Source organism: Pseudopipra pipra, chromosome 28 (assembly GCF_036250125.1).
Source record: "Pseudopipra pipra isolate bDixPip1 chromosome 28, bDixPip1.hap1, whole genome shotgun sequence".
NCBI classification, from domain to species: Eukaryota; Metazoa; Chordata; class Aves; order Passeriformes; family Pipridae; genus Pseudopipra; species Pseudopipra pipra.
The window spans coordinates 2,983,617-2,995,831 of record NC_087576.1 but is presented as its reverse complement, the minus strand read 5'-3'; the positions used below and the strand labels follow the sequence as shown (position 1 = coordinate 2,995,831).

Sequence of the window (12,215 nt, the reverse complement as noted above, 5' to 3'; positions counted from 1 at the left end):
CCCCAGGACACAGCCCTACAACCCTACAGCCCCCAGGACACAGCCCCACAGCCCCCAGGACACAGCCCCACAGCCCCCAGAGCATAGCCCTACAGCCCCACAGCCCCCAGGACACAGCCCTACAGCCCCACAGCCCCCAGGACACAGCCCCACAGCCCCCAGAACACAGCCCCACAGCCCCCAGGACACAGCCCCACAGCCCCCAGGACACAGCCCCACAGCCCCACGGCCCCCAGGACACAGCCCTACAACCCTACAGCCCCAAGAACACAGTCCCACAGCCCCCAGGACACAGCCCTACAGCCCCACAGCCCCCAGGACACAGCCCTACAACCCTACAGCCCCCAGAGCACAGCCCCACAGCCCCCAGAGCATAGCCCCACAGTCCCACAGCCCCCAGGACACAGCCCCACAGCTGCCCAGATGTTGCTAAGCCAGTGACACACATTGCAAGGCTGGTGGTTGGTAAGAGGATTGGGAAGCCCACGTCATCTGCTCTGCCTGATCCCTGGGGAGCTGCTCCATATCCCTGTCTATTTTGCATCTATATCTATTTTACATCTATATTTTATATCTGTATCTATTTTGTATCTATACCTATTTTACATCTGTATCTATTTTATATCTATATTTTATATCTATACCTATTTTATATCTGCATTTTTCTTACATCTGTACTTATTTTACATCTATACCTATTTTATATCTATTTTACATCCATATCTATTTTACATCTATACTTATTTTACATCTACACTTATTTTATATCTATACCTATTTTACATCTACACCTATTTTACATCTACACCTATTTTAAATCTACACCTATTTTATATCTATTTTACATCTGTACTTATTTTACATCTATACCTATTTTACATCTACACCTATTTTACATCTACACCTATTTTAAATCTATACCTATTTTAAATCTATACCTACTTTATACCTGTACCTATTTTATATCTATATCCACGTAAAACTCGGATGTGCCTCTATCCAACCCAACCAGTTCTGCAGCAAACAAGGTTAATTTGCACTATTTTCCTACAAGTTAAAAGCAGTGGTTCTGCAGCCTGACACCTTCCACCACACTAAGCTGAGGGGTCTCAGTCCATGAGCCCCCCAAGGCTCCTTGGCAATATGGACCCAGTGCTTTGCACCTCCAAAAACCCCACAGTTGGGTGATCCGTGGTGTGGGACAGGGTAAAGTGCTGTACCTGACTCTAGGTAGCTTGTGCAGGACAAAAATCCTATTAACTAATGCTAAGCTTAATTAATTTGAACACCCCAAGATTTTTATGACTCCAAAAATTAAAGCATTTAGTACTTTTGGACAAAAATCCTGTAATCCTGTAAATTAATACGTGACACGGGACGTGCTCTGGACTGTTGTGGCTCCAGCCCCAGAGACACTCAGTCTGTCCCCTGCCCTGCAGGTGCTGCCCTTTAATGATTCCATCCTACCTGCCGTGGAATTAAAGGCTCCTGACAACTCCCAAATGCAACTTCTCCCTCCTCCCCAAAAAGCAAAGAGGGCAGGACCGCCCAGGGGAGCCAGGCTGGCTGCCCAGCCCCAGCCTGGGAGCTCCAGCTTGGCTTAAATGCAATTATTCCAGCTGAGATGCTGCCCAATTGGATTTAGAGGTCACACTTGTGCTGCTGGGGGAGACAGAGCAGCAGCCCCAGGGGATCTGGACTGATCTGGAACTCTGTGGGGCTGAGCTCCAGGAGGTTGGAACTGGGATAACTTGGAACTTCTTCCCAAGAACTATCAAGGGAACTCAGGGGACTCAAGCACAAGTGCTGTGAGGAGCAGCTGAGGGAGCTGGGGGGGCTCAGCCTGGAGAAGAGGAGGCTCAGGGGAGACCTCCTCACTCTCTGCAACTCCCTGACAGGAGGGGGGAGCCAGGGGGGGTTGGTCTCTTTTCCCAGGCAACCATCAGCAAGACAAGAGGGCTGGGTCTGCAGCTGTGCCAGGGGAGGGTTAGGTTGGAGATTAGGAAGAATTTCTTTGCAGAGAGGGTGCTCAGCCATTGGAATGGGCTGCCCAGGGAAGGGGTGGATTCTCCATCCCTGGAGGTTTTTAAGGTCAGACTGGATGTGGCATCAGTGCCATGGGCTGGGAACCACGGCGGGGTTGGATCAAGGGTTGGACTGGATGATCTCGGAGGTCCCTTCCAACCCAGCTGATTCTGGGATTCTGTGATTCTATGAAGGTGCCTTGCAAGGCAGGGGCAGCTGAGCCGTGGCCAGTGGGGCTCCCACAGGGCCAGCACGGCTCACACGGGGCCAGCAGGGCTCACAGGGGGCCAGCAGGGTTCACACGGGGCCAGCAGGGTTCACATGTGGCCAGCAGGGTTCACACAGGGCTCCCACAGGGCCAGCAGGGCTCACACGGGGCCAGCAGGGCTCACACGGGGCCAGCAGGGTTCACATGTGGCCAGCAGGGTTCACATGTGGCCAGCAGGGCTCACACAGGGCTCCCACAGGTCCAGCAGGGCTCCCACGGGGCCAGCAGGGCTCACACAGGGCCAGCAGGGCTCCCACGGGGCCAGCAGGGCTCACACGGGGCCAGCAGGGCTCCCACAGGGCTCCCACGGGGCCAGCAGGGCTCACATGTGGCCAGCAGGGCTCACATGGGGCCAGCAGGGCTCACACAGGGCTCCCACAGGGCCAGCAGGGCTCACACAGGGCCAGCAGGGCTCTCACAGGGGGCCAGCAGGGCTCACACAGGGTCAGCAGGGCTCACATGGGGCCAGCAGGGCTCACACAGGGCTCACATGTGGCCAGCAGGGCTCACATGTGGCCAGCAGGGCTTTCACAGGGCCAGCAGGGCTCACATGTGGCCAGCAGGGCTCTCACAGGGCCAGCAGGGCTCACATGGGGCCAGCAGGGCTCACATGGGGCCAGCAGGGCTCCCACAGCTCTGGCTCTGCCCAGGAGAGGGCAACACCAGCCCTGGCAAACAGCTCTCCTCAGCAGTGGGATTCCTCCAGGACTGCAGCTCTCAAACCCTCAGCAGCTGAGCCGAGCTCAGTCACCTCCCCCGGCAGACACAGCGAAAGACACTTCTGATTTCACAGAATCCCTTTCCAACACTTTTAGCCTCTCCAAAATAGCAAATCCTCCCTCTGCAGCAGTCAGGAGGCTGTGCCTGTGACTCACAGTCACCAGACAGGAGCAGCTGATCGTATGTGACAGCACCAGCTCTCCAGAACAATAAATGACAATAAATGACAATTCTGCATTGCTGCTGCAAGGTTTGATATAGAAATTAATATTAGAACTATTAATAACTTCGCTTGGTACCTCTGTGGCACATTATCTACATGTCCAGAGTGGGGGGTTCCTGGACACAGAGTCTGTCTGGGTGTCCCAAGACAGAGAAGAATTAAAGATAAATAATACGAAAAGTGTTATTAAATATATTATTTAAATATCATTATACTACTATTTGATATAATTAATATTATATATTTTTAGATTTTATTAAAAATTGGTTTATTCTAAATAGTATTAACTAAAAATATTCAAATAAAAATATTATTTAAATTAAAACTATTAAAATAAAAATATTATTAAAAATAAAAATATTATTAAAACAAAAATACCATTTAAAATAAAAATATTGTGAAAAAATATTATGAAAAATAAAAATATTGTTAAAATAAAAATATTATTAAAATAAAAATATTGTTAAAATAAAAATATTGTTAAAATTAAAATATTGTTAAAATTAAAATATTGTTAAAATAAAAATATTATTAAAATAAAAGTATTATTAAAATAAAAATACTATTAAAAATAAAAATATTATTAGAATAAAAATATTAAAATAAAAATATTATTAAAAATTAAACTATTATTAGAAATAAAAATATTATTAGAAATACAACTTGTAGCAAATGCAAGCTCAACCCAAAGCATGTTCCTGCAGTGACTCAAGTGAATAGCAAAAGCGAAAGAGCAAAGAGCCAGATGTGGCTCCTCTCCAGGGAACATTCTCTGTTGCAGGAGCGTGGCCAGAGCCAGGGGACAGCAGCTGTTTTCCACCCCCTGGCACAGCCCAGCCCTGCACTCCCCCTGCTCCAGAGCCCAGCCCTGCACTCCCAGCCCTGCACTGCCCCTGCTCTGGAACCCAGCCCTGCACTCTCAGCCCTGCACTCCCCCTGCTCCAGAGCCCAGCCCTGCACTCCCAGCCCAGCCCTCACTCCCTCTGCTCCAGAACCCAGCCCTGCACTCTCAGCCCTCACTCCCCCTGCTCCAGAGCCCAGCCCTGCACTCCCCCTGCTCCAGAACCCAGCCCTGCACTCCCAGCCCAGCCCTCACTCCCCCTGCTCCATCCCTGCACTCCCAGCCCTCACTCCCCCTGCTCCAGAGCCCAGCCCTGCACTCCTCCTGCTCCAGAACCCAGCCCTGCACTCCCCCTGCTCCAGAACCCAGCCCTGCACTCCCTTGCTCCAGAGCCCAGCCCTGCACTCCCCTGCTCCAGAGCCCAGCCCTGCACTCCCCCTGCTCCAGAGCCCAGCCCTCACTCCCCCTGCTCCATCCCTGCCCTCCCAGCCCTGCACTCCCCTGCTCCAGAGCCCAGCCCTGCACTCCCAGCCCTCACTCCTCCTGCTCCAGAGCCCAGCCCTGCCCTCCCAGCCCTCACTCCCCCTGCTCCATCCCTGCCCTCCCAGCCCTCACTCCCCCTGCTCCATATCCCTGCCCTCCCAGCCCTCACTCCCCCTGCTCCATCCCTGCCCTCCCAGCCCTCACTCCCCCTGCTCCAGCCCTGCCCTCCCAGCCCTCACTCACCCTGCTCCGGGCTTTGATGCGCTTGTACACGAAGTCTGGGAAGGGTTTCCTGGGGATGTACCGCCCCGAGCCCTCGGTGACGTGCAGGTTGCCGTCCTCCAGCACGATCTTGCCCTGGCTGATGACCACCAGGGGAGAGCCACGGCACTCCATGCCCTCGAAGATGTTGTACTCCAGGGACTGCAACACACGGGGACAGCAGGTCAGGCAAACATCCCCCAGCAGAGCTGGGCTGGCAGCAGCAGTCACTGCTCACACCAGCTGCCTCACTTCTAAGGGCAGGTGGAAGCAAACTCAACACAGCTCTGACCTGAGCTGTGCATGCTGGGATTTACAAGGATGCCACACAGGCTGGTCTTAATCAGCCTGAAATTAGTAAGGATTTATTAAGGCAAAATTTCCTTTGGAACAAGATTCATAAAGAACCTCAGAATGGTTTGGGTTAGAAGGGACCTTAAAGATCATCTCATGGGCAGGGACACCTTCTGCTAGACCTGGTTGCTCCAACCTGCCCTTGGACACTTCCAGGGATGGGGCAGCCACAGCTTCTCTGGGAATTCCATCCCAGCCCCTCCTCACCCTCCCAGGGAAGAATTGCATCCCAATATCCCACGAAAAACCACATGACAGCCACAGGGCAAGAGGAAAAACCTCTCTGTTTAAATGCATTTAGCCACCTCTCTCCTGTGAACTGCAGGGGATTTAGGAGCCCAATAAAGCTTCACTTAAGCTGCATATTAAAAATAGTGATCATTCTGAAAATCTGTATTTCAAACCCAAGTTTTGGTCGATGGCTCAGGGGCCAGGGCAATCTTGTTTTACTCTAATGGGATTGCTCATCCTCAATTAACAGGATTGGAAACACCACACCAAGGAAAAAAGGGAAGTTTTAAAGGAATCACTGCCAATGTCACACCCGTGGAGCCTCCTGGAAGGAGATGCAACCATGTCCTGTGGGGACTGCTACTCTAGTGACCATCTGAGTCAAATCCAGGACTTTTTTACTGAGTTAATGATGGAGTTTGCCCTTGAAGTGTGTTATAAGTGTGGACAGGCTTGACTGCAGCTGTACAACGAGCCAGGACAGCGGTTAAACCGCCCCTGAACCGGGTCCAGCCTGAAAAAACTTGTGGTGGCAAAGGAGGAGGCTTGGTCAGGAGCTTATGGATCAGGCTGGTTCCAAGAACAACACCATCTCCCTCTCTAGCTCCCAAGGTTTCCTTGCCAGAGAGTGGCAAGAGCAGTGTGAAATCTTGGGAAATATCTGTAACTTGCTTGAACATTTAAAAAAGTAACAATCATCCAAGGCCACATAATGACTGGGGCTCCCTGTGCCACAGAACCCCGTGCCTGCTCTCAAAGGGCCTTTTGTTCCAGATCTGACCAACCCAGGACTCCTGGACTCCAAAGGCATCACTTGTATCACTTTCTCTTCTAACACAAGGCATTTGTGCAGCATGAGATACCAAAAACTACAGAATCACAGAATTATCTAGGTTGGAAAAGATCTGCCAGCCCATTGAGTCCAACCTGTGCCTGATCCCCACCTTGTCCCCCAGCCCAGAGCACTGAGTGCCATTCCTTGGACACCTCCAGGGGTGGGGACTCCACCACCTCCCTGGGCAGCCCCTTCCAAAGTTTGAACACCCCTTCTGTGATGAAATTCCTCCTGATGTCCAACCTAAACCTCTCCAGACCCTTCAGGGGTGATGCCAGGTACAGTACCAGGGCCAGAGGTCAGAGATGGATTTGCAAAAAAAAGAAAAAGCTGTGATTCCTCAGACAGCCCTTCAAGCTCTTGGAAACAAGGCCCTTCCCCCTCCCTGGTGTTGGCCCAGTTTAAGGCTGCAGCCTTTGGCCACAGCTGATCTCTCACGTGCTGTCAGAGCTTTGGGGGGGCTGCAGACAGAGGTATTTCTGAATGGAGCTGGTTCTCCTTCAGCCTCACCCAGATCTGTGTCTAAATCACAGAGTGAATCCTGACTGCAGAGGGGCACATCCACAGGAGAGAAAGTCTCTGAGTTCTGTGCTGGGAGATGTGAACAGCTCAGGTCATTCCCCAAAGACAACAGCCTTTAAAGAGCAATGATTTTCAAAAACTCCACCCACCCAGCTACTCTCCAAGCCATTCCTAAGCACAAAACCAGGCTCAGAGCACTAAATTTGGCACCTAAAAGCAGTGACTGCCTGGGCTCCCTCCTCTCTAAGTCATTCCTCTCCAGACTGGAAGGAGTCTGGAAGCACCTCTGAGGTGTCTGAAGTGACCAGACCCCTGGAATTCCTGTCAGAAGCCTAAGCAGAGGCAGGATGAAGCCAGGCCATCTGTGACCAATTCTGACACCGAGTTCAGTCACAGGGAAGTGAACCAAACCTTTAAAAAAAAAAAAAAAAAACAAAAAAAAGTTTCTTTGTGAATGTGCCCAGGGACCCAAAGTGTGGAAGAAAATGTTGCTCCTTTAGCTCCAGAGTGAATGAAAGCATTCACGGGGAAAAAAGAACAAGGAGGTTTTTTCCAGGGAAACATTCCATAGGTTCATGGCCAGCAGGGAAACAAGTTGTCAACAAATGCAAACAGTGGCTGCTTTCTCTGAGCCAGGGCTCCAATGTCACGGGGAGACTCCAACCAGCCCTTTGCACTGGGAATGCTCTGTGGATTCCCACAGCCTGGGACAGCTTTTGCACTCCAGGGGCCAGGTATGAGGTGTGGACACAGCAAATTGTGCCTCTAAGTGCCACCACAAAGCTGCAGAAGAACCAAGGGGAAGGTCTGGTTAGTTTGGGTGCTGCCTTGGACCTCCCTGTGCCAACTTGTGAAGCCATGACTCCACACATCAGGACATGCTGTGAACCCACTCAGACACTGGGTCTGGGTCAGATCTCCAGCAAAGGTTGTCCATGAGCTGACAAAGCTTCACTGACCCCAACTAGAAAAGGTTTTTGTTTTTTTTTAGGAAAGGAAAAAACTCCCTTTCCCACTGCTAGAGAGCCTGGAGGTCACAAACAACACACTGTCCTAAGAGGCCTTTTGACATCTTAGAAGATTTAAAGAGCTTTCTGTGTGCTCAGATCCAAGCATCCAACACTCAGAAAGAGCAGACAAGCCCTTTGCTCCAGGGGAATCTCTGGGTATTCATGTGATTTCACATTTGGGCTCACTCTGCTCCACACAACTGAGCCACTGAGTGTGAGAGCAGAGGGTTCGGGGCACGGAGAGAACAAGCCCTGAGCTGTCACAAGCTCTAGTTTTTGGCAGCACAGCCTGGCACTGAAGAAGAGGGGAGGAAAGGAGCAGCAGGACAGTGCAGGAGGTGTCCTTACTATGTTGTGGGTCTTGGCAGAGATTGTCTTGACACTGTCGGGGTCCCAGATGACCAGGTCGGCGTCGGAGCCCACGGCGATGCGGCCCTTCCGCGGGTACAGGTTGAAGATTTTGGCTGCATTTGTGCTGGTCACAGCCACAAACTGGTTCTCATCCATCTTCCCAGTCACCTGGGGAAAGAGCAGAGGAGCCACTGCATGAGCAAGGTGAGGACCACTCCAAAAAAAAGGGGGGAAAAACTCAGCAGAAGGACCGTAAGGAGCGTCTGGGGGAGATCACAACAACCTCCTGCAGCTCTGCCACCTCTGGACCCCTGACATGGGTGACATGGGTGACATACCACGGCCTTATCCCAGATGATGGACATCCTCTCTTCAGTCCCATTGGTTCCCTCGGGGATCAGGGTGAAGTTGTCCTTCCCAACAGCTTTCTGAGCAGTGTTGAAGGTGCAGTGGGCACTGCCAGTCACTTGGAGGTCTCCACTGGAAAGGATAAAGACATTTTATTGTCACAGGTTTACTCCTAAAGGTAAAACAGCTTTTTGCTTGTTGGTAACAACAGCTATTTTCTCACCCTCTTGTCTCCCAGCTGGATGAACACAGAGAGCTCTACTCACCAGGACAGTAGTGAGTTGAGAAAATCAGGAGTGGTTGGGTCAGGACTCAGTGGTGGGGATGTAACAAAAGCTGCTGCCTTTGCCCAGTTCTTGCTCCAGTAATGGGATCCATCAGTCCCCAAGCTGGCTGTGATGGGCTCTCCATACACCACAGTGCCTACAGGACAGGGACACACACAAACCCACTGTGAGCACCAAGGAAGGGGCATCTCCAGCCTGGATCCAAGCAAAAAGCATCCTCCTGAGGGAGGACAAGGTGGGCAGGCTGTGCCACCACCACAAGCTGCAGGGTTGGAAGTAATCATAAAGATAATAATAAAGATACTGCTCCTGATCAGAGCCTGGAGCAGCAAAATGTGCACAAACCTTTACACAACTGCTAAGATTGGCACTGATTAATTTGGCTTGAAAGGGTTAGTGGAAAGATTCATTTTACTGTTTATATTCATTTATTTGTTTATCCTGGACCAAGAACGTTATGAAAGAGGCTGAGGGGAACTGTAAGGGCGTGAGGAGATCCAGTCTGATCTAGAAGAGATGTGGAAGAAAAAGAATGAAAAAAATAAGCCTGCAACACTTTTATAAATTCCTATGTACAGAAGACCTTCTAACAAGGCTGGGTTTCTTGGAGCAGGGTCTGTGCATAGAAAACTCCTCTCAGGAAAGTTTCCTGTGTGCAGAGGGGAAATATTGGTGTTCCTGGTTCACAAATTCAGCTCAGGGAACCGAGTGATTCCCTCACAGTAAACCTGTGGCCCAACTAGGAAATGAAACTGGATCTTGTGACCCTGCCCAGTGCCCTCCCCACCAGCGCATCCTTCCTGCTCACTGATGGTTTGGGAACCACATGAAGGAAGAGCCCTCGAGGCCAGGACCCTTTGGAATGCACCATCTGCACGCCAAGCACATGCAAGATGCTGCAACTTCAAAAGCAGCACGAGCTGGCAGCCCCAGGGATCTGCTCACCAAATGCAACCCTCCCCAAATCCGTCCTGTGCCCACCCACCTGCTGCTGAGCTCTCCACGTGCCTGGAGCTGCCTGCAGGAGATGTGGGCAGGGCAGACACCAACCCAATCCTTCAGGCAGAGAAGTTGGGCAAAGGCAAGCCCAGAATTGGGGTCTCACACCTCTCCATGCAGAGTGAAAATATACATATATTTATTACAATGCACTGCCAGAGCTACTGTTATGTCTGTGAGGTCTTGAACTAGCTGGGAAAGAGTCCATCAGCTGAGGCAAAATGATGAACTGGCTTCATGCTGCTGCCAGGGCCCCACTGACACAGGAGGTGCAGGAACAGCCTTTGTCAGAGGGTTTCCAGCAGCAGAGGAAGAGGCTTTTCTGACATCACTGGCCACAAATAGGGTTCTGAAATCAGAATAAAGCAAAACACACGCTGGCTATTAACGGCAGGCCTGTTGTGGGCCAGGACATTGGGGGGATTGTTCTGCAGGGAGTGATGTTTTGAGCTCCCAGATCTGCCAGCAACAGAGTCTGCAGGGAATCTCCTCCATACAAATGCCACTGGGAACATCTGGCTTTAAATAACATTCGTTCTTTTCCATTCAGCAAATCAATTCTGGCTTGTTTTCGCCTTGGACAGTCTTCAGTTATGTTTCCTCTGTTGCCTGGGAGGGCAAGGCTTGTGTGTGTGGCCCTCCTGGGCTACTGCACAGCATTTAAATTGAATTATTTAAATAAAGGAACAGAGAATGGTGCACCATCTATACCCCAATTTCTCCTTATAAGGAGAAAACACAATTTGAAGGAGAACTTTGTGTTCTAGCTCAGGAGTCTGAGTGAAGTGAGTCCTGTGGGTCATTCATCTGGGAGAATCCCAGAACCTTCCACAGGCAGGACAACATCCAGCTGAGCCAGGTTGTGTTTTATGGCTTCTGTGACCTCATCCCAATGCCCCACTCTACTGGTAGCTGGTCAAGGGTCAGCACCAAGAAGGTGTTTTTTTGTGATGCTCCCCCTCCATGGTGCCTGTGCCTCCAGTGTTTTATCTGGAAAAGGGAAGGGATGCTCCCCTGGCTCACAAGATTCAGCTGCACAACGACAGCAGTTGTTTTCTGGGGTGATCCAACATTCAGCCACTTTGCTGTGTCAACACATCCTCCTTCAGCACCATCCCCACCAAGGGAGCTGGGAGAGGAAGGTTTATCCCAAAGAGCTCGAGCTGCTTCCACCCCACAAACAGAAAGAGATGCCTTGGGAACCAGTCCTCCTCCCCAGAACTCACTTCACAGGGATCACGGGACCAAAATCCTCCTGAGCCAATGCACAGACACAAATCTCTTTGCTGCAGTAGGAAACCAGCTCTTCTCACACCAAACACCCAGATGGAAAGTGATGTCATTTGTGTATCCATCCAGGCTTATTTGGAGTGCATAAAATCAAATCCAAGCCTTGGGAGGAAAGAGGGGGGCAAATCATCCCTCCTGCTTACTCACCCACCCAGAGCTGCTTTAAATAGAAATGAAGGGTTTAGTCACAGGATAAAGCAGGAGACAGGCACTCACTGGGGGGAATCCTCCCTCCTCGAGGGCAGGGCAGCAGGGACAGGGCTCCTGCACCACTCAGAGCAGCTCAGCTCCCTCCCAAACCTCACCCAGAGAGGAGAGACACAAGGCAGCAGCACCCACTGCAGCTCTGAATGTTGCAGAGTTATCAGAGGGGATTGCACTTCCCAGCCTGAGCCAGCCCCCTGATCCCAATTCCTGCCTGGATGTCAGGCTGAGAGCTCCAGCACACGAGCAGGATCTATTCCACAAGCACAGTAGGCAGCTGGAGTCAGGGACTTTGGCTACTCCAACTAAATCCAACAGGGCTAGTGAGTCAACACCCCTGTCAGGGCTCCTGGAATCACTTCTGACCCCGGGAAGATCAGCAGAAAGCACCAAGGAAAAAGCACAGCAGCTGGAAGTTGCAGTCTGCAAGGGGAGTCAGTAAATGGAGACAGCATGGAATGACTCTGGATAACAAGGCAGCTCAGTGTGGGAGGGTGAGTGTGAACAGAGAGGCTCAGGATGAACAGAAGAAACAGCTCCTGGCTCTGACAGGACCACTGAGCACTCGGCTGTGGGAGATGAGACAGAAGCAGTTGCTTGGGACCTTTTAAAACAGAGCCTGGATGATAACACTGGAAAAAGAAACCTTTCCTGTGGGGCTGGAGCTGATGCTGGCAGGGAGCTGAAGTGCATGAGCTCAGAGGGAAACAACTCACCCTTTTTCCTGGCCTGAGCAATGACATCAGCGGCGCTTTTGCTCATCACCTTGGTGATGTAGAGGGGGCAGTTGGTCTGGTTGGCGATGGTGATTGCCCTGTTCACAGCCTCTGCCTCCACCTGAGGAACAAAGGCAGGTTAGGGGCAGCCCAGGCACCCTCAGAGGGTCACAGCAGAGCGTGCAGGGCCAAGATGAGGCACTTCCCACCTCTCCAGCTCTGCAAATTCCAATTTATAGTGTAACCA

At 51.1% G+C, this 12,215-nt stretch overlaps 1 protein-coding gene across 3 annotated transcripts in view; it reads right to left on the bottom strand.

Annotated features, from left to right (window-relative positions):
• The window catches only part of DPYSL2 (dihydropyrimidinase like 2), a 59,747-nt gene that overhangs the window by 4,547 nt on the left and 42,985 nt on the right, over positions 1 to 12,215 (bottom strand). For all 3 annotated transcript variants that reach the window (XM_064638085.1, XM_064638086.1, XM_064638087.1), the window contains 5 exons: positions 11,969 to 12,089; positions 8,739 to 8,895; positions 8,463 to 8,604; positions 8,122 to 8,292; positions 4,804 to 4,983 (listed from right to left, as the gene is read on the bottom strand). In XM_064638085.1, coding sequence (XP_064494155.1) covers positions 4,804 to 4,983; positions 8,122 to 8,292; positions 8,463 to 8,604; positions 8,739 to 8,895; positions 11,969 to 12,089 — 771 coding nt within the window. The remainder of the gene's footprint in view (positions 1 to 4,803; positions 4,984 to 8,121; positions 8,293 to 8,462; positions 8,605 to 8,738; positions 8,896 to 11,968; positions 12,090 to 12,215) is intronic.